At 35.4% G+C, this 24,867-nt stretch overlaps 3 protein-coding genes across 4 annotated transcripts; all 3 read right to left on the bottom strand.

Moving 5' to 3' along the window:
* Nucleotides 1-1,639: 1,639 nt before the first annotated feature.
* Nucleotides 1,640-3,410, bottom strand: LOC120121878 (14-3-3-like protein D). 2 transcript variants are annotated; one of them, XM_039141170.1, is made up of 7 exons: nucleotides 3,254-3,410; nucleotides 2,863-3,169; nucleotides 2,690-2,777; nucleotides 2,364-2,473; nucleotides 2,118-2,266; nucleotides 1,866-1,918; nucleotides 1,640-1,813 (listed from the first exon to the last, which is right to left on the bottom strand). In XM_039141170.1, the coding sequence occupies exons 1-6, from the start codon at nucleotides 3,324-3,326 to the stop codon at nucleotides 1,884-1,886; spliced, it is 762 nt and encodes a 253-aa protein (XP_038997101.1). In that variant the 5' UTR covers nucleotides 3,327-3,410; the 3' UTR covers nucleotides 1,640-1,813; nucleotides 1,866-1,883. The 2 variants fall into 2 exon arrangements, with proteins under 2 accessions (XP_038997101.1, XP_038997100.1); XM_039141169.1 differs by having other exon boundaries at nucleotides 1,640-1,918.
* Nucleotides 3,411-4,614: 1,204 nt separating this feature from the next.
* Nucleotides 4,615-20,720, bottom strand: LOC120121813 (heavy metal-associated isoprenylated plant protein 28-like). The gene is made up of 4 exons (XM_039141110.1): nucleotides 20,710-20,720; nucleotides 5,287-5,308; nucleotides 5,103-5,178; nucleotides 4,615-4,990 (listed from the first exon to the last, which is right to left on the bottom strand). Exons 2-4 carry the CDS (start codon nucleotides 5,290-5,292, stop codon nucleotides 4,644-4,646), a joined length of 429 nt encoding a protein of 142 aa, XP_038997041.1. The 5' UTR covers nucleotides 5,293-5,308; nucleotides 20,710-20,720; the 3' UTR covers nucleotides 4,615-4,643.
* On the bottom strand, nucleotides 12,073-13,479 carry LOC120121812 (senescence-specific cysteine protease SAG39-like). The gene is made up of 2 exons (XM_039141109.1): nucleotides 12,971-13,479; nucleotides 12,073-12,889 (listed from the first exon to the last, which is right to left on the bottom strand). Exons 1-2 carry the CDS (start codon nucleotides 13,398-13,400, stop codon nucleotides 12,297-12,299), a joined length of 1,023 nt encoding a protein of 340 aa, XP_038997040.1. The 5' UTR covers nucleotides 13,401-13,479; the 3' UTR covers nucleotides 12,073-12,296.
* Nucleotides 20,721-24,867: the final 4,147 nt, after the last annotated feature.

The raw sequence follows: 24,867 nt of genomic DNA, 5'->3' as shown, positions 1-24,867 counted from the left end.
AAACCTTTGTATGGCCAACTTCATTTTATATGAAAAATTAACGGTCTTAGGCATTTAACACTTCTTGAGGACTTGTATCAGCCGTTGGATTTAACTTCTCGTCCAGTACCATATCCAACAGATTTCAGGAAACGATAATATTAAAAGAATTTCGGTAAATTTTGATATCTAAACTTTATTTCGACTAATTAGATAGTTAAATGTGACTTCTTTCTTGATTTAAATTGGTGCCTAGACTTTATATATATATTTCAATGCTACTTGATATTTAAAGTGTTTTGGGATGCTTTTCAAAAATGCTTTCGAGGTCAAAATTGATTTTGAGATTAGAAACAATGTTAAAATTGGTTCAATTCATTATTTATGACTTCTTAGTCCAATTAATTATTATATTTAAAATAAAATATTTATATCTTAGCACGAACCAAGCAACCTGGTAGTGTAGAAATTGTTTTTATTACTTAAGATCTTGAGTTCAACACCATGAATGTCAAATGTGTGAGCATTTAATGTAAAATATGATACAAATATAAATATGAATGAATCTAAATATGATATAATTTAAATTAAATCATGAAATCAAATTTAATCACCTAATTGAATGAAAAATAGAAATATTAAATTGAACTAAGAGGTTAAGTTCAAGTGTCAATTAAACTAAGGAGCTAAATTTAAGTTTCAAATTGAACTTTAAAACTAGATTCAAATATCAAAATATATATTTATTCAAAAAAATATTTAATGCACTGCTTTCATCCATCGCCTTTGAATTTAAAGTAATTACTTGTTAAAAATTATAATAGTTATATTTGTTATATATATATATATTTTGTCATCCCGATTCCAAAGACTTCGTCCTCGTTAATACATATCAACCCGCGTCGTACGACTAGTTTTGATGTATAAATCTCCCAACAGAAATTTTCTTCGTACAAAAAGACTGAAACTCAAAATTTATTTAAACAATATCAAAATGCTGATCGCTTGAACTAACCCCATTAATTTTGTTTTATATAATTTTTCAAATTATTTGATAATTATTTTTTCAAAGTATTTTATAAATTTCATATCAAAAGTTTCAATTTAGAAAAAAATGAAATTCAAAATATTTCTAAGATTTAGAAAATAAGTGGTTTCTGAATTTCTTATTTGGGAATCTGGCATCTATTTTCCATTTGTTTTATGGTAACTATTGAAGAATTTGCAGTTAAAATGCTTCAAGAAAACATTACCTTAGAAACCGATGCACTTGCCGATCATGCATAAAAATCGTATTGTTTGAACATGTCAAAAGGTTACACTGATCCAGTACTACGATCTTTCAAATTAAATGAGCATGTATTTGTACACTGCCATGTCTGATTCAGTTTGCAAATGGCAGTTGTCACCATAAAACTTTCCCTCCTCCGCGGATTTGGGGAAGGTTCATCGGCTCAAGCAACACGAGGATAAGATGCAGAGGGCTGAGGGAAGGAAGATGATGGCTTTGTGGGTTGTTTCCATTGTACCTCTTTTCTCTATAGGTTTACTATTTACTCTTTCGATTTGGGAAATCTCTTTTTCACAGATTATTGAAATATAGTTATGTGAATGGGTTCGGAATTTCAATGAACAAAGCTGCAAACCAAGAGTAGACATTCTGAAAATAATTCTTAGTTGATCAAAGAGGGAAGGATGTAACAGAGAGACGGTAAAAAGGGGGAAAAAGGCCATTGACACTGCACAATCCAAACATCAAACAATAGCTACTAGAAAAAGGTGAAAGCAGCTGAATCTCTTCCCAAACTGGTTAGCTCCAACAGTTTCAGACCTACTACTTACCTTTCATGATACAGATCCCATGCCACTGTAACATAATAATTAAAATACATTAACAGACAGCTTCATTCATCTCCTGCACCAAGCTTTGCGACCTCTTCTGTAATGAAACAAATAGGCGACACTGTTAATGAAGACCATACCAGAGACGCATTCCGCAGGGTGAAACAAATACATGACACTGTTAATGAATTTTTTCAAAAGGCAGAAGTAGGAAAGAACTATGATACATGTAATCATAAGGCGGTCGGTGAATCCTAGTTAACTTATATTCACTGGTGCAAAATCAACGAAGTTACCTCCATCCTCTGGGATGTCAGAAGTCCATAAAGTCAGGTTGTCCCTTAAAAGCTGCATAATCAATGTGCTATCTTTGTATGACTCCTCGCTTAAAGTATCCAACTCCGATATAGCTTCATCAAAAGCTTGCTTAGCAAGATGACAGGCCCTGGTTTACAAGTTTCACATGAAACATGGCTTTCCAATAGTATCCAGTAGTAGCTCAACGAGAACGTTGAGACATAGGAAACGACACTCATGCCTACCTTTCAGGAGAGTTCATAATTTCATAATAAAACACAGAGAAGTTCAAGGCCAATCCCAACCGGATTGGATGTGTAGGAGGCAACTCAGCTTCTGCTGTAGTTGTTGCAGACTGCAAGCAAATAATACCCATAAGCTCCAAAAGGAAAAAAATTTTGTTTGGCATGATGAACAAACGGACATTCGAAAAGTCCTTAAATCCACAAGCTCAGCATTAGGGAACAAGCAAATATCATCGCAATAGTCATAATTAAATCATAGCAGATGATGTGAATGTTCAACATTTCATAGATCAAATTTGAACCAATTTGAATATAGTCGAACTTGCCTGATATGCTTTCAGGGACTGATCAGCGGCCTCTTTCCTCTCATCACTCGTCTTGAATTCCGCCATGTACCTGTAATAATCCCCTTTCCTGAAACCAAATAAACCCCAAAAAAATCTTCAGAAAAAAACCCCAATACAATAAATCAACAGAGAAAACCCCAAAGAGTACTCACATTTTATAGTAAAACACAGTAGACTCTCCACCGAAGCAAGAAGGAATCAGATGCTCATTAATCACACCCATAATATCTTTACAGATATCGGACAACTCCAATTCCACTATCTGCATGTACCCTTTGATTTTCTTAACATTTTGCTCATTCCCTTTGCCTTCTTCTTTTTGTTCTATCGAAGACAAGATCCTCCACGACGCCCTTCGAGCACCGATCACGTTTTTGTACCCGATAGAGAGCAGGTTCCGTTCTTCTACCGTCAGTTCCACATCAAGCTCCGCTAGTTTTTTCATAGCAGTCACCATATCTGGAACACACAAAAAATCCACGATTTTAAAATGTTGAAAGAAGAAAAGAACCAAAGTCTATGACCGTGTTGGTTAGATCGTACCATCAAATCGTTCGGCTTGTTCAGCGAGCTTGGAGACGTAAACGAGGTTTTCACGTTCTTTGGAGAAATCCATGGCGAAGAGACTCGGCGACGAAGAAGGTAGTCTCTCTTTTTCGCATTCTTTTGTTTTCTGGTTATTGGTTGGGGAGGACCAATCAGGGACAACTTAGATGAGAAATAGTGGAGGAAGCGGGGACGAGACATGACTGGCCGGCCTCAATTTGGGATGTCAATGACCCACGCGATACTGGTGCTGTGGCGTTCACGTACAGCTCCTTACTGAATTAGGCATTGTTACGATGTCGTTCTATGGAGTTTGGGTCGTAATAGTTTTGTTTTGAGAGTGTTGCTACTCGAAACTTAAACTTTTTGTTACAACTCAAACTCTGCTTGGTGAACAATTTGGGCTTCACTAAACCCAATTAAAGAAATGGGCTTGTTATTAGTAGTAGATCTTTTAACTTAATTTCATAATGCCTCTATTATAAACGATCTTTTTAATAGTCTTGTGAGATTATAAAATAGAATATATTTATATATATTTTAGTCATCGATAGTGCATATATTCTGTAAACTTAATTATTTAAATTCAATACTTTAAATAAGAACAAAGTCCTTTTTAATCACTGAAATTATTTAATAAATTTTAATGTAAATTTATTTTTTATTAATTATATAATTATTCATAATGTATAAATTAGATGATTAATACTTCAAATATAAACTTACTCGGACATAGATATTTATACACGTCAAATATAAAGTTACTCGGACATAGATATTTTTAATATGTCAAATATAAGCTGACTTGGACATAGATATTTATACACGTCAAATATAAACTTACTTGGACATATATATTTTTAATATGTCAAATATAAACTTACTTGGATAGATATTTATACACGTCAAATATAAACTTACTTGGACAAAGATATTTTTAATACTTCAAATATAAACTTACTTGGACATATATATTTTTAATACGTCAAATATAAACTTACTTGGACAAACATATTTATACATGTCAAATATAAATTTACTTGGACATAGATATTTATACACGTCAAATATAAACTTACTTGGACATAGATATTTTTAATACCTCAAATATAAACTTACTTGGACATACATTTATACACGTAAAATCTAAATTTACTTGGATATAGATATTTATACACGTCAAATATAAACTTACTTGGACATAGATATTTTTAATACGTCAAATATAAACTTACTTGGACAGACATTTATACACGTAAAATCTAAATTTACTTGGATATAGATATTTATACACGTCAAATATAAATTTACTTGGACATAGACATTTATACACACGTCAAATATAAACTTACTTGGACAGACATGTATGTATATTTATACACGTATATCACATAATAGAGCAAGCATGGGGATTTTCATCACTGAATATAGAGCTGGCTTGTTCATCAACAAGAGTCGAATAAGGCGGTGGCTGATAGTAACCATGATCATGTCCATCATACCCATGCTTGTAGTAGTTGTAGGATGAGGAACGTCCGGTTGCATGGTAAGTAATCACGGGTGTTTGATAATATTCGTAGTAAAATTGGTTCTCAGGTTTGTACGGATACGGCCACAGCTCAGCTCTCCTTCCAGTTTTTCTCACTTTTTTCAACATCTTCTTCTGGTCTGCCGCAGCCCAACCCATGACCGTTACCTTTTGCATGCCCATATCTACGTCTACACTGTCCACTCCTGAAACAAATTAAAACACCCAAATTAAGTCATTAATATCTACCAAACTATAATCATTGAGTGTGTTTTAATATTATGCATGACGATGATCGATAAAGAAACATCGATATACCCTTGAGTTTTCCAAGCTCCTTCTTTATCTTGGTGGCGCAGCCCTCGCAATCCATATGTACTCTCATCTCTGTAATCTGCAGACCAAAAAGAGCAAAAAATACAGTCGTGGGCAATAGTTTGGTGCTAAGATGATTTTTCATAGGTAATATGTTATATATGAAAACGAAAGAAACTGAACTAACCGTCATGTTGAGTATCTATAAGCTTCGAAGGATTAGACATGAGAGCCATGAGGACGTACTTATATATAGGGAAGGTCAATACTCAAGATGGATTAAATGAATATATTGTCCCCACTAGGTGCATTTTCATTCTCTTTTAATTCAAGTTGCTTCTTGGGGACCAAGCTTTGTACATAAAGATTCTAGGGAAAAAGCTTGGCAGCTGCTTCGAAAATTAAGGAGCTAATCATTTTCCAAACCTAAGAGTATTTAATTGTTATATTTAATAATAGTTATATAGCCAACCTGCTTCATAAACATTAGTCAAACACAGTATCTGGAGTATCTGGAAAATTCTCCGTTGTTGCCTTGTGATTTTAGACCTCACAAGTAAACATTATACCCAGTTGAGAAATGATTGATTTTGTTGGCAAATACAATAATTCAAACTGTAATCCTTTCCTGAATTACGCTAATTGTTGGTTAATAATATTTGCATGGAAATTTAGTTAAATTAACCATTGTTATACGTGTGGGAAAAACGAGTCCAAATTAATTGGTGAGACGACATCAGTTTTGTCGCAGGTATACGCCGAAGGGGTTAATGGATTTAGCTGAAAGTGTGGAGTAATTTACAAGACAACGACAGTGCCAGTGATTCACCAAAATGTCAGCGCCCGCTTAGATTAGTACTAGCGATTTCCAGGTAAGTTCCTGTTATTTATTTGGAGTAGGTAAGGTCAACGTCATCGCCCCCAGGTAGTCGACAAGCTGCGAAAAGAATAGGAAACTGATAACTTTTGGGGACAAAGTGTTGTTAAAAGAAAAGTGACAAGTACCGAGGGGTTGGTTCAAGTGAGGAGTGCAAAAAGATTCTATCTGATCAATTTGATCAATTAATTTATTGATTTAATTCGAAAATTTAGATATTCTATTTATTTTTTGATTTTCGGATAATTTAGATCGGTTATCCAAATTTTTTTTAGATAATCAGATCGAATAAATTTCAATTTCAGATTATACGAAAACTAAAAAAATTAACTTTAAGATTTTAGATAGTTTTTATCCTAATAAACGAGTAACACACTAACCCATTAAAGCTCAAGCCTAATAACAATTAGGATATTTAATTATTTATTTTATGTGAATAATTAAATAAATATATGATATAATAGAAGTATCGAATAAGTTACATTAAGTCACAAAATATAAAATTAATTTCTTTTACCAAATTAAATTTTATTTTCGAATCTGGATATTCAAATATATGATGTTTTAGGATCCGATACTAATCATGATTGATATTTAACTCTAAACACTTTTAAATATATTCCAAATGAACCCAAGTTTTGATCAAAATTAATATATTTAAATGTCTTTGACTCAATATATTTATTTTGGATTAAGATTGAGTCTACTAATTTTTTCTATTATTTTTAATATATTAACTATAATAATATATGTATATACATGAGTTGTATAAATTACATTTATAGATAATGATTAAGTTTGCACTGAACGATGATAGATGAAAAACTAATAGATCTTTGTATAAGTTGGACAAATTGATCATTGAAAACTAATAGATCTTTATTGATTTAACTCTTGTACTTTTATTATAATTTTTTTACCTCTGACCTTTTATTTTTTATTTTATCATTTCTATCACATTATAAAAAAAATCAGTTAATTTATAGGTATATATTATATATAAAAATTTAAGCAATGCAGTTCTGGTACAGTTAGTGAAAGTTGGATATAGGGTTAGTTTAAATTATACTATATAACCCATTGCTACGGCCAAAAAAACCACTTTCAAGTTTCATCACTGAAAACATCACCACAAAATTGCTTCTTTGTACACTGCATATCCATTTAGTAATAATAATGTGCAGTTGTTCGTTAAACAAAGAGAAACTTACGTGATCTGAATGTGAGCTTTAGACCAATTAACTAGCAGTCACTGTGAAGGGAAAAATAAAATCACTTTCAATGCTGTAAAACATCACTAGAAATTTCTTTTTTTATAAGAACAACGGATATCTACAATTTTTCATTTTATGTTTGGTATTTATTATACATAATTTGTAGATTTGATTTTTTAATTTTTTGTTTAATTATTTTTAATTCATGTACTTTTTTAAATTTAAATTTTCAATCTAAATTCAAATAATACATAGACAATATAATTAAATTATATGACTTGAAATTATTAAATTAAAAAACATGAACTAATTATGTAAAAAAACATGAAAAAAAAACTACAACTAACGTATAACATATGGTCTAATAATAAAATATTAAATTTCACAGTTATTATCTAAAAATATACGGACTAAATCCATAAGTTTTATATAGTTTCAATACAACTACTAATTATAAAAATTGAACATTTTCCATCAAATTGTAGCCCTGTTTCCCGGAATTTACAATGTCCATAAATCTGATATTTGGAGCCTAAAGATACCGCTGCGTATACTAATAAACAAATTGGTTATGACGAATAAGATATCAATAAAAGTCATCATTCACGAAAAATAGCATCTAAACTTTAGTCATATTTAGATAAGTATATTTTGTGATGAGTTTTAGGTGTTGTTTGCTGACAAATCGTGACGAGTTTCATAACCCCTAAAACTCATCACAAAGTGAATATATAAAATTTGTAAAGGTGGACATGTATATATTTATAATACAAAATTTTTACACGAAGTGAGTAGAAATAAAGTTTTTAAGATCGCACAATCAATAATTAGATAAATAATCAAAGTAAATTTGAATTTCAAAATAAACTCTAAATAAATAATGGATCCGCCACCATGTTTAACTTAAAGAAAATATTGTGTACAAGAACAGAACTAAATTAATGCTCAGAAGAGCTGTTGCCCTCAATCGTCCTCCTCATTTTCAAAAAAGTTATATTTTATCTCTCTCCCTTCGATTTTTGACTCCATCCCTGATTGTACACATCTTGAAGTTATACCAGACATACATGTGAGGCTCACTTCTCAACGTCCACTTCATATTCGTTAAGCTTTCTATATATTGTTGTTACTCAAATAGCTAAAAGCGGTGGGAATGGAAGTGCTGTTAGATCAAGCTTAACATTTTGATGATATAAGAGTACAAGGGCATTGAATTTGGCAGTCATCCCTGCCTTTTCGGTTGCGGCATACTTAAAGTAATAAAGTTTGCTTTGCCAGATTGATCGTGATGCATGTATATACTATTACGAGAAAGGATAAGACTCACAAAAATGAGGGATCTGACGTGCACGGCTTGTATTCAAAGATCTTTTCATGGGCTATGTTTTCTGCCGAATAAAATGAACGGAATCTTACCGTGATGGAATCTGCATGATTTTGATTTCTGGTGGAAATCGTCAACCGCGTTATAATGATTGATGGATAATCTCAGTGATTTTGGTTCAAATTGAAACTGCAGCATGATATTTCAGTTTTCTTTTGTTTTGTCCATCTGGATTTTCCATGCTTACTGTCGCCCTCTAAATGAGGAACACATGGCGAATAGGCGTGAGGAATGGATGTCTGAATGGCCGTGTCTACACAGACGAAGCTGATATCAATGGTGAAGACGAAGGATGTGAAGGGTGGACTCAACCATGGAATAAATTCAGCAATAAAGTATTTGCTTTTATGATAAGTTTACTATTAAAGCTCCACTGGATTATTTTGGTTATAAAACAACTGTTTGCCTGTCAGCACCCAGGAATTTTCTGTAAGATATATGAGAGATTTGATGAGATCTCTAAGTTGTTAAAAACCATGCCATATCAAAATAATGAACACTACGAGTATAAGATTTCGATATTGTTGCCTTTAACATCCTTGATTTAGCATCACAACATAAATAGTCCCACGATTAATCAAAGCCCCCTCAGGGTTTTAAATATCGTTCACAATCACGTTTTCGGTCGCGACGTGTTTATCACGGTTACGGATATAACGGATGCTATTCCGGTCATTGTGGATATCGCGATCGTGAATTGTTTTTCGAAGGAGCTGATTTTTTTTAATAAAAAAACTTTTTTTAAAAAAATTAAAATAACAGAATAATAGCGGAATATCGGTCCGCTATTGCCGTGATTGACCGCGATCCGTTAAATTACGACCGCGATCTGCCGCTATTGGTGTGATCCCGCTTCACACCGTTATTTTCCACGATAACGGTTTCGGACACCGCCGCGACCGCGATATAACGGCCGCGACACCTCTATTCGGCCGCTATTTGAAACCTTGAGCCCCTTAAAAAGGCCGGGAACTAGACAGGGAGTAGTATCGATCAAGAAACAGTTTATGTGCAGATTTTCGTTTTCTGCATCAATCTTTCACTTTCAGAGTATGTTTCTTTCGGTGTGCTTTACTTTGGGGGACTATGACTAAACTAAGTTATTTCCTTATTGATGTAAGCCTATCCACAACCTTCAATGGAGAAGATAATATATAGTCTTATTATATTGTCCCGATCTAAGAAATGATAACAAATATTGCTCCTGAATTTATAAGTATGGCTGCAAATAATAAAAGATAGAAATAAGATTAGAATAGAAAAATAATGAAGATAAGTAAATGGAAATGAAATAAAAAAAATAGAGTTGCTGCGGAAATTGATAGATGTAATGGTGGCCATCAATGGATGTTGATGATGATGACGACTTGATGTTGTTGTATGAACGACAATGAAAGATGGTTGAAAGAATAATAATGGAAGATGATAAAGGAATAATATCTTAATTAAGAAACTATACTAAAGAGTATAGCCCCAGCCTTTATAAACTTAATAAAGGGGTGATGAGAAGGATTTAAACCCGCTGGATATATGATCTAGGAATTATAAGTATCAAGGTGAAGTGAATGACGCCACAAGTATAAAAATTATACTTTCTTAATCGATATAGTTCTCAAAGAACTTTGAAGAGAGATTTAACTCACAAAGAAAGTTTTATATATTCAATGATGTATCTTAAAAATAATGAAGCCTTTCCGATTTATAGGAAATGAAAGGCTTGGCCGAATAGACACCTAATGTTTAGGCTAGGTACATATTTTAAATGAAAATGCATAATGATTAAGGTGAATGAACAAGTCCTTTAGCCTTCATGTTGGTTCGGCTACTCCATGAATGTGCATGATATTTCGGCTAGAATGGATGAACATTTCCCTTGGTCGAATGGTCTTGTGATGATTCATTTTGGCGCCAAGGATTAAGCATGTGCATAGCGTGTTCTCATGGTGTGGCCGAATAGTCATAAGGCTTGCCTCATACCTCTTCGAGAATTAAGCCTCCTTTTGATGAGATCTCTTCACCAACGTGCGCCCAAGTGTTATGGCATCTTCATGGACAACAACTTTCACGAAAGGTCACAATGTTTGGAAGATAACCTTTTATGATTGAGCTAGTTCCAAAGTGATTGAGCTGAAAGTAAGCTGGCCATAGGTGAGATGTATCATGATGAGTCTTTTGGCAGCTCCCTGTGAAAAGTCATCTCCTGGAATGGCACCTCTTCAGGAAAAGGTACGATTTGTGAAAATTTGACTTGGCCCATATTTGAAGTATTCTGATGGGTGATGATGATGGTGTAGCTCCCCAACTAAATTGAGTAGCCTAGCTAGTTCAAAAGTCCAGCTCAAGTCAGCTATGAGCTCGGAGTGCAGTTGACAACTTTTCTCCAAATTGATCCTTAGCTTTCCCGGAGTTGTTCTAGTTAAGTTCCCATAGCTTTGGACTCCATTTACTAGCTTAAGTCAGCTCCCAATATGTGGCCGCCCATATACCTTAACAAAGAAACATAATTTAAGTTAAGTAATTAAAATAATAAGCATATAATATAAAGATGTGGACTATAGGTTATAATAATAACTCATGGATCATATGATAATGAATGAATTATTATTATCGTAACTATAGATATAACATATATAAATAAATATATCCATGTCATAAAAAATGAAATATAAATCATATATTATGAATATAATCATCATAAACATAATGTAGAAAAAGAATAAGTTAGAGAGAATCTCCCTTTGAATTTTATGAAAGGTTGGAGATACAAGGATGAATATGATGCTGAATCAGTTCACATCACTTATTTTGCCCATTTTCCAGCGGCTTTGGCCTTACGAATCCTTGAATTGACTTTTTGGAAGAATAGGAAGTATTAACAGAGTCCCTAGACAGAATTATCCGAATTAAAACTTCATAACATACAATCTCAGTACCTAACATATAGCATAGCACCAAAACAGAGACATTCCCTGTTTGAGAAACTACCGACTGCTAAGGGATTTCTTGACCTGTTAAACAAAAAAAATCCCCTAAAGGCTAAAGAACATAGGAGGATCATTATTGAAGAAATTTGTGTCTTCCAAGATATACCATAAAGAACAAATAAGAAGTGATCATGCAGTTGTTTTAGTAGTTGAAGTGTTAAACTTATTACGGGGGAATGAAAAATGAGATGGTCAGCAAGAATGACTTGCTTTGCTGATACCATCAATGAATCTATACCAGTGACAGATCCAAAAAATTGAAAATGAGAATCTAAAAATTTTAATACTCTTTTTTTTCAACAAATTGGATATGCAATTTTTTTTTTCTCATTCCTTTAATATATTAAATTATATTTAATAACTTATCTAAATTAGTATGCACTTGACCTCTTAGGAGGCCAAGTGCATCCACCCCTGATCTATATGACTATGGAACTCTTTCCCCACTAGGAAAGCAACTGTGACCGTTTCTCATTCAGAATGTTGGTAATATATGTACGAGTAGAAATTGAAGGAAAGTAAAGGTTTTTCTTTCTGTTTTCAACTTTCAATATATTTGTGATAAGCACAGAACAATTGTATTGTACTATACATATGCAACGTTGTTTGATATAATTTTGTATAAATAAGCTGATAAGCACATAAACATTCCCCCCCCCCCCTGAGAGTGGCTATTAAGTCCTCTGAAATACTGAAAGAGGACTATATATACTGTATACACAGTATCGTATTCTATCTTCAAGCAGTTGGATAAGAAGCTTCCATTGCAATACCGCAAAGGCCTTCTTTGACACTAATATCTCTTTCCATTCTTATGTATCCATTCTCACCCCAGCTCGTGCCCCATGAATTCTTCACCAACCAATACTTGGTCCCGTTATCATCTTGTCCATAGCCAACTGCTGTAACCCCATGGTCTAGGTAGGTAGTGCATTCGCCGGTGAAGACACCACTTTTGTAGTGTTGGAAGTCGGCCCCACCGGCATCAATGGCAACTGAAACTGGCTGATTGGCCACAGCTTTTAGTAGTGCTGACTCACTGTTTGAAGGTACATCTTCGTAACCAGTGATCTTAGCTGCATGGTTGGCAGATTCTTTCTTGTTGCAGCTTCCATCAACTCCTTCATAGGGGTAATTGGTTTCGGTAGTAAGTCCTTTGTTTGAAATGATAAATTCAAATGCATCGTCCATGAGACCACCATTGCAACCTTGGTCTTCGCCATTGACATCACAATCAACCAACTCTTGCTCTGATAGTGATGTCAGTGTACCGGTTTTGAGTTTGGTAATCCCTTCCATGGCTGCCACAGCCGAGAACGCCCAGCAACATCCTATATGATCCGAACCGTAAGAAACAATTAGCATTGTGGAATCATAATTATTTCAATTTCTTTACAAATTCCTTTGCTTACCACATTGGCCTTGGTCCTTGATGCCGGTCACAGCTCCTTTCTTTCTCCAATCCATGCTAGATGGAACTGCAGTAATATTTTCATACATGAAAGATGTTTTGGAAGTTGTAATAGTGTTGGAAGGTCGCATTTTATAACCATTTCGCATGGTTTTAAACTCTTCATTCGTCGTGTCCGTGAATTCATTAACACCTAGCTTGTACTTTTTACTGGTATCGGCATTGTGGGATTCGATATACTCCACGTTTTCCTTGAATATTTGGAAACGTTTCTCCTTCTCTGGTGCATCCTGATAAACTCGGCTATAGCTCGATGCCCATTGTTCAAACCTGTCAGACATGGATAGCTCAGGAACAGAACGAGAAGAAACTTGAGAAGCCCAAATTCCCATAACAAAGAGTAGTGACAAACATTGAGTTGTGGATGCCATTGTTAGAGACGAGAAAATTTCAGGAAAGGCTACAATGAAGGGATGCTAAATCGTAAGATGGTTTGTGGTTTATATAGAGAGGGTATCCAAAGCCACGCTTCTCCCATATTTGTAACTGACAAAAAAACTCTTCGTTCTACGTGCCCTGCAAAATGTTCCGACAGAGACTCCATCTTAATTTGATTGCTGAATAAGACTCTATTTCGTATAAATGTGAAATTCTTTGATTATAAAAGTGGTGGCAATAAGTCCAATAATAGATTCTAAAGTGCAGAAATTTATTCCTGTTTTTTCAGCAGAGTTTTAACATAATTAATTTACAAAATTCAATAATTCGTATTTTGATGGATGTATTATCAGAATACATGCATCTGACAAAATAAGGGTCCGAAATATTTATTTTCAGATATTAAACCGAAGAACTGATGGCGCTAGTTAGCGTGCTAAGGCTGGCTAATTGTGATTATACAAACTCTCCAACCTTACAAGCTACGACCCTGGGACAATTAGTCTAAATCCAACTGCCATTTTCACTTGCTACGTAAACAGTAGTATTTTGTCCTGCTTCCTCTACAATGTGCCGAGGGGAATACATATTTGAGCCATGAAATACATTCATATTTCAAGACTGATGCAATGCGAAGCCATTGTTTCAATTAATCAACTAAATTATGACTATAACTTAGCAATAGGATCATAGTAGTTTGAAAGATCATTGAACTACATTATTAACGTAACGTGATAAATGAATCGCACCATAATTTTTATTGCGTGTAACTATTATGTAACACAACAATAAGCTATATATTGCACCGCAATGCATACTTCTAAATGATTCGAAATATAAAACATCATTGATGAAACACTCAAAACTGACCTTTAAATGACATGTAATGTCACGTCATGATTCATTTCGTTCGTTCATCAGAATTTATTGAGTGATCTCAATGATAAAAGAGAATGTTGTTCTCCTTAGAAGACTCGAGTTCGAGTAGTTGAGTCTACAAGGGATGTGTTAGTCTCTCCAAATTTTTTAGTTTATATCAGACCCAAGCAAAAGCTCCCAGTTTCACCCTAGCATAAAATGAGATCAAAATTGCATTATCCAAACGGAAAATTACTTTATTTTTTTATGAGAAAATCGCCTCAGTGACCAAAAATGCCTTATAATATACGATTTTAACCAACTTTTTTTGGATTTGACAAAATGACCAACAAAATCGCAACGCGATCCCCAGAATCGCAAATCAGTTTCCAAAATCGCAACGCGATTCTTGAAAATCGCAATGCGATAGTACAAATTCGCATTGCGATTTTACAGAATCGCAACGCGAATATGAAAATCGCAACGCGAACACATAAATCGCAACGCGTATCCGTAAATCGCAATGCGTATCCGTATATCGCAACGCGTATCCGTAAATCGCAACGACAATACGTAAAATCGCAACGCGTATCCGTAAATCGCAACGCGATTTTTAAAGCGCCATTATAATCGCTACGCGTATTTTATTTTCAAATTACAAAAACGAATATTAAGACAAAATCCCGTAATCGCAACTCATAACCTAAAACCTAAAATCACAACTCAGTCCCATCTCCATCTCTCACTCTCTACGGCGAAATCCGTCCCCATCTCCGAAGATTTCCGTCCCCATCTCCGGCGAAATCCCTCACAACCATTCACGGTCAGAAATCCCTCACAATATTCAGAAATGGAAAATCAACCTCCGAGGGTTAGTTTTTTTAATTATTTTTATTTTGAAAATTTTGCATTATTGTAGGTTTTTCATATTGAAACTGATGATAAGTTTACTGGTCATTTCAATAATAGATTAACCATTTCACTTAGATTTCATTTCGCGTTACGATTCTCTTGTTGCGATTTTCATTTCGCGTTGCTATTCTCTCGTTGCGATTTTCAAGTTAGTATTTGTCTTTGTCTTTGTTCTGTCTTTTGGTTGAAGTAATGCAATCCATTCAAGTTTCAATTTGCAGAAGAGTCGCAACGAGATAAATGAAAATCGCAACGTGAAAATGACTATCTGCAACGAGAAAAATGAAAATCGCAACGAGAGAATCGCAACGCGAAATGAAAATCGCAACGAGAGAATCGCAACGCGAAACCAAAATCGCATTGCGATTTTCATTTCGCGTTGCGATTCTCTCGTTGCGATTTTCATTTCGCGTTGCGATTCTCTCGTTGCGATTTTCATTTCTCTCGTTGCGACAGTCATTCTCTCGTTGCGATTTTCATTTCAACCAAAAGACAAAACAGTGTTGCAAATTTTAGTTTCAAGAATAAACTACTACTTTTTATGTTTATTGTTTTTGGTATATCTTCACAGTGTAGTTTTTGGTATATCTAACTTGGTATGTTTATTGTTTTTGTAGAAATTTTTTTCGGCTTCATTGACATTAAGGAATAAAGTTAGCCTAGCCACTACAATTGCTTCGAAGCTTTCACCTGCACAAAGACAATTGTTTGAGGAAACCTGCTTCGGGCCATGGCTGAGAGTACAGCATCCGGGTGGAGATGCTAATTTGACCCATTTGTGGCTTCAGACCATGACATCAAATCTACCCGACAGTATACAACGTGGTGAGGAAGAGATATGGTTTCATTTTCCACCAGCGTATACTTGTTTTGGGCGGAAGGAGTTCTGCTTAATCACTGGTCTACGATTCGGACACGATGATGTAGGCCGGTACACTCGTCATATCGCCCGCCCATCATGGTTATCCCGGGTTTTTCCGGATGAGTCAATGGAGAAGCCGAACCTACACGTCGACGACCTGAAGAAATTGTTTAATAAGAAAGCTGGTTTCACTCGGATGGATGACGTCGATGTTGTCCGAGTATGCCTTCTACTACTTGTGTATGCCGGCTTTTTAGGCAGAGAGGCCAGACAACCTATTCCTTGGGAGCTAATAATATTGGTAGAGGACCTGAATGCATGGAATCTGTTTCCGTGGGGTTCGTATATATGGAAAGCTACCTGGACTAAGTTGTCTACTGCCTTTGATGACCGCAAAAGTTTGCGTGGTGATGGGTCGAAATACACTTTGTCAGGCTTTGTTTGGGCCTTTAAGGTAAGAATTTCTATATAATGTTTCTAAAATTATAATTAATTATTTAACAATTACTAATTTTGTTATTATATTGTTTGTAGATTTGGATATTCGAGGCTTTCCCCAGCATGCGTACATATGCAATAAAAACGTCAAATGATATTCTCAGGGCTATTTCCTGGAAGAGGAAAACTCTGTTGGATTGGGAAGACTTAATACCATATGCGACAATAAATAATGTAAGTTAACACAAATACTTTCATATAATATATAAACAAGTTATTAATAGTAGACGTTTAACTTTGTTTGAGTTTTTATATTGTTAGGAGGCCAACATTCCATTACAAAGACTGACACCCACGGAGGAAGAGCTTGCCACTGATTGGTGGCAAGCTAGTCAGAGTTTTTTTGATGGCACGGATGATGAGCAGCATCCACTTCCTCCAATTCGAGAGCCATCACCTCACCCAGAGCCATCACCCGATCGACCCGACTATACACCTCTAGAACGAGAGCCATCACCTATCCCGTCACATCATCGAGCCTCTTCTCCACCATCACCTCATGATAGGCGACCGGTAAAGAGGCCACGACATTTATCTCCTTGTTCTCCACCTCCACGGGATGAGTTACGTGATGAGGTCAATGCCTTGCGTGAGGAGATCGGTACTCTACGCGATAACGATGGTGCATGGCGTGTGGAGGTGTCAACTTTACGTGGTGAGGTTGCCGCTCTACGTGAGATGATAGTATCGTTGCAGAATGAGGTTCATACTCTACGCAACGAGGTAAGTTTAAGATTTTCCATATTTAACTTAATGATAAATTTACTCGTAATTTCACTTAGATTAGCCATTTCACTTAGATTGCTTAGTAAATTTATTCGGTAGCTACCAATTCTGCTAAACTGTGTATTCTTTAACACTGTGAAATAGTATTTGTCTTTGTTTTGTCTTTTGGTTGAAAGTAAATTTGTTCGGTTGCTGCCAATTCTGCTAAACTGTGTATTCTTTAACACTGTGAAATAGTATTTGTCTTTGTTTTGTCTTTTGGTTGAAAGTAAATTTGTTCGGTTGCTGCCAATTCTGCTAAACTGTGTATTCTTTAACACTGTGAAATAGTATTTGTCTTTGTTTTGTCTTTTGGTTGAAAGTAAATTTGTTCGGTTGCTGCCAATTCTGCTAAACTGTGTATTCTTTAACACTGTGAAATAGTATTTGTCTTTGTTTTGTCTTTTGGTTGAAAGTAAATTTGTTCGGTTGCTGCCAATTCTGCTAAACTGTGTATTCTTTAACACTGTGAAATAGTATTTGTCTTTGTTTTGTCTTTTGGTTGAAGTAATGCAATCCATTCAAGTTTCAATTTGCAGAAGAAGAAATAGTTTACTTTCGCAACACGAAACTTAAAATCGCAACGAGAGAATCGCAACGCGAAATGAAAATCGCAACAAAAGAATCGCAACGCGAAACCAAAATCTCAACGACAAAATCGCAACGCGAAACCAAAATCGCATTACGATTTTCATTTCGCGTTACGATTCTGTCGTTGCGATTTTCATTTCGCATTGCGATTCTGTCGTTGCGATTTTCATTTCGCGTTGCGATTTTGGTTTCGCGTTGCGATTTTGGTTTCTCGTTGCGATTCTCATTTCGCGTTGCGATTTTAAGTTTCGTGTTGCGAAAGTAAACTATTTCTTCTTCTGCAAATTGAAACTTGAATGGATTGCATTACTTCAACCAATAGACAAAACAAAGACAAATACTAACTTCAGGGTATTAGTTTGAAACATATTTTTCTTTGTTATCTGATGCATTTTGTGAACTATGATAGAATAATGACTTGGGTGAATACAATGCAAGTTTGAAACATATTTGTCTTTGTTTTCACTGTTTAAATATCATGTCTGTTTATTTACTGATTTTTGTATTTAATTATTTAGCGGCCTGATAGAGTGGATGCTTTACGTCGGGTTATGCTTGCACGACGGAGTTCACGCATCAGACAGCGTGCACGTGCTATTAAGTCTCCGTACACCCCAATAGTGCGAAGACACCGCAAGAAGAAGCCCGACTCGCCTGTCATCCCTCAAGAGTCCACTCCTATCGTTGAAGAGGCCCCCCCTATCATTCCTCGAGAGTCCCCTCCCACCGTTCAAGAGGCCACTGTCATCATTGAAGAGGTCCCTCCCACCATTCAAGAGCCCGATTCACATGGCGTCATATGTAGGCTTCTTGAGAAACCCTCTGACGTGCCGGACATGATGGATTCAAGTTGGCTCTCGTATGAGTTACCGGCCAGTACCATACCGGTATCTGAAGAGGAGAGGGAACAACTACCGGACACAATTCTGGATAACACCCTTTGGGCTAAGACCGCAGTTGATTTTTATCTACATGAGCAGAGCCAGGGGTGTTTCACTGACATATGCAAGCTCACCGATGATATCTATTTGTTGCTTGATCGGTCTTGGTGGGGCGTATTATTAGGGGTCGAAGACAATGGCTATTTCGATGGGGGGTAAGTCTTATATTTTTCTTATATTTCAATTTGATTAATTTTTTTTTAAATTTATGTAAGTCACTAATATATGTCTTTTTTTGTAAAACAGCATATCGATGCGTGGGTGACACGTCTTCTAATAATAAGAAAACTTAAGAAAAATAAAAATATACGATATACAATTATGCCGACGTCTTTTAACGCCGTTCACTTGAAGAATGCACGAGATGAATCATTTGATTTGGGCAATGGACAAGCTAAACTTTATCCTGCATGGTGGGAGGTCGATAAGGTTAGTATTTATTTTAGATTGAGTTTAAAGGTTTTATGAAATAAGTGCGCAAATAAATGAATTATTACTTATGATTGCAGGTGTTTATCCCTGTTTTGGAACGTAAACATTGGATTCTCGTCGAGCTTCAGCTCCCATCCCTTAAGACAATAGTGTATGACAGCATGATAAATTACATATCATTGGCTGATTTAAGAGATGCTATTAAGGGATGGAGCTCTCATTTGGCTAAATTCTTGGATGCGATCAATTATTGGACTCGTTCTGGAAACAAGAAGCCAAAGAAGCTCAATATTACAGTTATTAGAGACGAGACCGCGCCACAACAAACGAGCGGAGCCAGAGGAGATTGTGGTCCTCTCGTATGCTTGGCGTTGGAGCGTTTGACGACGGGAAGCACCAAGTATCTACCTCCCACCGATAGAGATAGAGCTGCAGTAGGCTTGTGGTTTCGGCATTATATGGCTAAATCGATATATACGAGACGCTGCCTACCTGCATCCGCGATATAAAAATGTCCATAAACAATTGGTAAGTTTATAGACTTTTGGTTTGAAAATGTTTGGTTAAGTACCTAGAATTCAATAATTTGCTGTTTGTAGGTTTTAGATGTGTAGAAAGTGTTGTTTGAGCAAATGTTTGGTTTCTGCAGGTTAATCTCAGAAGTGAACTGCGTGAAAATGATGTATGGCTGCAAAAGTTGATTCAATAGTTTAATTGATTGTTTTTTTATTGTTTAATTGATTTGTAAAAGTTGATTCAATAGTAGATGATCGGAAATAAGAATTATTGCTTATTTTTTGATTGTTTAATTGATTTGTAAAAGATGATTTGTAAAAGTTGATTTGTGTAATTGATGCGAACATAATTCTTATTTGTGCTTGTTTAATTGATTGAAATGTAATGGTTGATTTTGTTGATTTCAATCTGCATTATGTTGAAGGCAAAAATGACTATCGCAATGCGAAATGAAAATCGCAATGCGAAATGAAAATCGCAACGAGAGAATCGCAATGCGAAATGAAAATCGCAATGCGGAAATGAAAATCGCAACGAGAGAATCGCAATGCGATTTTAATTTCGCATTGCGATTCTCTCGTTGCGATTTTCATTTCGCATTGCGATTTTCATTTCGCATTGCGATTCTCTCGTTGCGATTTTCATTTCGCATTGCGATTTTCATTTCCGCATTGCGATTCTCTCGTTGCGATTTTCATTTCACATTGCGATTTTCATTTCCGCATTGCGATTTTCATGTTGGGATTTTCATTTCGCATTGCGATTCTCTCGTTGCGATTGTAATTTCCGTGTTGCGATAGTCAAATGCATGCCTAATAAGTGATAACAACTGAATAACAAGAGTTGGTTAAGTCAAAATGGTTGGCCTGAGTCATTAATTCAACTGAAAATTTTAAAAGTTCACACATAAAATCCACATAATACAACGTTTGCATTTAAAAATCACCTAAGTTAACAGTCCCAAAAGGTGAAGCCAATTGTGATTGGGATTTTAAAGATTATTGCCTTTTGCTTGACACCATATGAGCTTTGGATTTTGATGAGGATCCATATTTTGGTAGAGGAAAAGATGATTTTGATGGCACTGGTGATCCACATGTCAACCTTGTATGACCACTTTCCTTGCACCGACTACATGTTGATCTCTTCTTCTCTTCACCCTTAGACGGTATACGATCGTGACTTTTTGGTCGGCCAGGTAGCCTTCTGTCCATGGCTGGTGGCAAAACTGTTTGTAAGTCATCTGGTATGTCCCACTCAGAAGGATGTGGAATAGGGTAGACAATCTCGGCATAAGTCTGTCGATAAACTTCTGTAGTGTAGCAATCCATAGCGTATGCGCTTGAATCATCTTGGTTTAAATGAAGAGCAACTTTTATAACATGGCCACACGGATAACCAGATGTTTGCCATTTCATACAACTACACGTCTTTGCATTTAGATCGACTAGCCCATTTAAGTTATTATCCAGTACTTGAAACAAAGTGTTTGAACATGGTTCAACTCTCCATGACGTTGACTTCACAACACGTTTCGTTATCTTTTTTTCAGTCCATGGTGTAACACGATGTTCCAATGTTCCTGTAAATTTAAATAAACAATACTTAGTAAAATATAAATATGATAAGTTACGAATTCAAAGAAATAATACCTGCATGGTTTCTTTTCTTGTAGTACCACTGTTGAATAGAGGCTCGAAAAAACTCCATTAACATAGTAATGGGTAATTTCCGGGAATGACGACTTAGAGCGTTGATTGATTCTGCACTATTAGACGTCATGAAACCATATCTTGCTCCAAGTTGATGTACTCTTGACCATCTTTCAAACCCGACATCTTCTAGTGTTTGAGCACACTGAGGCAAAACACGTCTTAAACAATTTATATGCTTATTGAAATCCACTTCCCGATAAGCTTTTACAGCCTTCCAGTATGTCCATTTGTGCTTTTTTATACCAGCAGACCTTGATTTTAGATTTCTATACAAATGAACACCACAAAGTCCATGAAAAGTATCTGAGAAACACCTTCTAACAGCGTTGTCAATTGAGTTTGCCCTATCGGATATGATTGTCAGATTGCTAATAGGACCTATGCAATCCCTAAGATGCCCCATAAACCATGTCCATGAATCAGAGGTTTCAGATTTGCCAACCCCGTAAGCTATTGGCAATATCCCATTGTTAGCATCCATGGCTACTGCTAATAAGTTTACTCCAAGGTATCGACCTTTCAAATGTGCTCCGTCAACTATAATAACTGGGCGCATGCAAGTAATAAACGAACGAATCTACAAAATAATATACACAAGAAATATAATCATTTAAATGTGAAATGCATGTAACTAACAAAAATGAGTCAACAAAATTATATTGATTTACTAACCGTAGCACCAATGGCGATAAACAGCAACTCAAAGCGTCCATCTCTATCTGTTTTGATATGAGTTACCGACCCAGGATTTTTCAGCTTTAAATTGTGACAATAAGCCGGCAGTTGGGCAAACGATGCTTCTGGCGACCCTCTCAACAATTCCAAGGCATAACATTTGGCTCTCCAAGCTTGAGAATATGATATACTAATCTTGAACCGAGCATTCATGTCAGTCATAATTTCATGTCCCCGATATACCCTGCCATTCAAAACATTAACTCAGCCAGAAAACCACCCAACACCTTTTTGTTTGCCTATCTATGGTGAGGAAAAACTTGGGTTCTTGAACATGTATGTTTATCAATAAAAGTCCTAACTTGAAACATTTCGCAATCTTTTATTCTCTTTGCAATCATACGCCACGTACAGTTTTTGTCAATCATACACCTTGTTTCGAAACGATCTTTGCTTGATTTGTTAACTTTTAGTTGATAGCCATCTTCCACACATTTCGTATACAAAGCTATCTTCAAGTCTTCCTTTGTATCAAAACAATCATCTTTCTTGATACGAATAACTTTTGTGTAACAATCAACTGCTTTCTTTACCAACTCTTCTTCCGGTATCTGAAGTAATTCTGGCATATTCCAGTTATACGCCCGTGGCATTTTCCTTTCTTCGGGGACTTTTTCTTCTTCTTTTTCTTCTTCAGGATTATATGAATTACAGAATGGATGTTCAACATGTTCATTCACAGTCGTAACTTCCTCCTCATTATCATCAACAATACATTCTTCGGCAACGGCTGTTTCATCATCAAAATTCGGGTATTGACCAATATCAAAATCATTACACGCAGGGTCTGTTTCTTCTTCTGAAACATCATCAAAATCCGTGTATTGACCAATATCAAAGTCCGGATATTGACCAAGACCAAATTTCGAATACTGACTAGTACTCACAATTTTTTCTGTTGGCTCATCATCGTCTAACTGGTCAATACGAAAACCGGAATTTGGTGCTGAAAGTTGATTGGGATTTGGATTAGAGAAAGGTTGTGGGTTTTGAGAAAAACTTAGTTGATTACTACCCGCTACTGACCCAACAATACTACTTCTAGGTTCAACAACATACAATGTAACATCATCTTGTGAAACACTAATGTAAGCAATGAATCGTTCAACATCTTCATTGTCGGTTAACAAATAAACTTTACCATTTCTCTGATAAGATAGCCTAAATCCACTTAGGGGCTCTAAATTCAATTTATTTGAAACACGTAGCATTAGAGTTTCATAAGTTAACTTTTGTAAAGACAATTTTAGTTGAAGATTCATGGGTAAAGGCATATATTGTAAAACACCATGAACATCATCCCATGACCCTCCAAAACACAAATCTATCCAAACATTATCAACATTAGATGATTTCATGGTTGTAAATTAATTTACTAAACAGACGAGCTGCGAAACTAAAACCTGTTGCCGGATTGGGAAGGATGTCGTTGGATATAGGAACGGATGTCGCTGGAGAGAGTGATAGATGGAGATGGAATGAGTTGCGATTTAGGGATTTAGTTTATGATTTGCTGCTGTTGCGTAGTTATATACCCAAAATTTCATTGTTGTGATTTACAGATTCTCGTTGCGATTTACGGATTATCGTTGCGATTTACAGATTCTCGTTGCGATTTACGGATTATCGTTGCGATTTACGGATACGCGTTACGATATACGGATACACATTGCGATTTACGGATACGCGTTGCGATTTACGGATACACGTTGCGATTTACGGATACGCGTTGCGATTTATGTGTTCGCGTTGCGATTTTCATATTCGCGTTGCGATTCTGTAAAATCGCAATGCGAATTTGTACTATCGCATTGCGATTTTCAAGAATCGCGTTGCGATTTTGGAAACTGATTTGCGATTCTGAGGATCGCGTTGCGATTTTTATTTCGCGTTGCGATTTTGTTGGTCATTTTGGCAAATCCAAAAAAAGTTGGTTAAAATCGTATATTATAAGGCATTTTTTGTCACTGAGGCGATTTTCTCTTTTTTTATTGATTCTCCTACATTAAGGTTTAATTAACAAATTGATCAGTAAACTATATTCAAATTCTCATTTTGACCCTTCAAATTTATTTCTTCAAAAGTGTATACTAAAAACAAATGACTAGCTTGTTAAAATGCAATTTAATCTCGGTGTCTCTTCAAAACTCGATTTGAATTAATCAATCAATAGGTTGAATACTAATAGTTAATTTAAAATATGTATAATTTAATCAGTGTCTCTTCAAAGTTGAACTTGACACTGGACAGCGTATTTCTTTTTCACAATGCCTTGCCCAATTCATTGCCCTGCGGGTGTGGGTGAGGCTTCTTCAATTTACCAGAATAAGTATTTATTAATCATATATTTAAATTATTTATTCTAAATTTTATCACACTAATAATGATAACAAATGTAGTAGTAAAAGTCTAATGAAGAAATCTAACTAAACAAAAATTTGATACTTGGTTTTTAGTTACTTTATATAAATATCATATATTTAATATTTGTAACGAATTCATGTGATAATTATGCAAAATCTCAGTACATGAAATATTTGTATAGTTAGGGCAATTGTTTGGTCATAATTGCGTAACATATATCATGGCACCAAAACAGAGTCATCCTCTGTTTCGGAAACTGTTGACTGCTAAG

The sequence above is a fragment of the Hibiscus syriacus genome, unplaced genomic scaffold (genome assembly GCF_006381635.1).
Source record: "Hibiscus syriacus cultivar Baekdansim isolate YM2019G1 unplaced genomic scaffold, ASM638163v2 tig00110383_pilon, whole genome shotgun sequence".
NCBI classification, from domain to species: domain Eukaryota; kingdom Viridiplantae; phylum Streptophyta; class Magnoliopsida; order Malvales; family Malvaceae; genus Hibiscus; species Hibiscus syriacus.
This window is presented reverse-complemented; position numbering and strand designations above follow the sequence as displayed.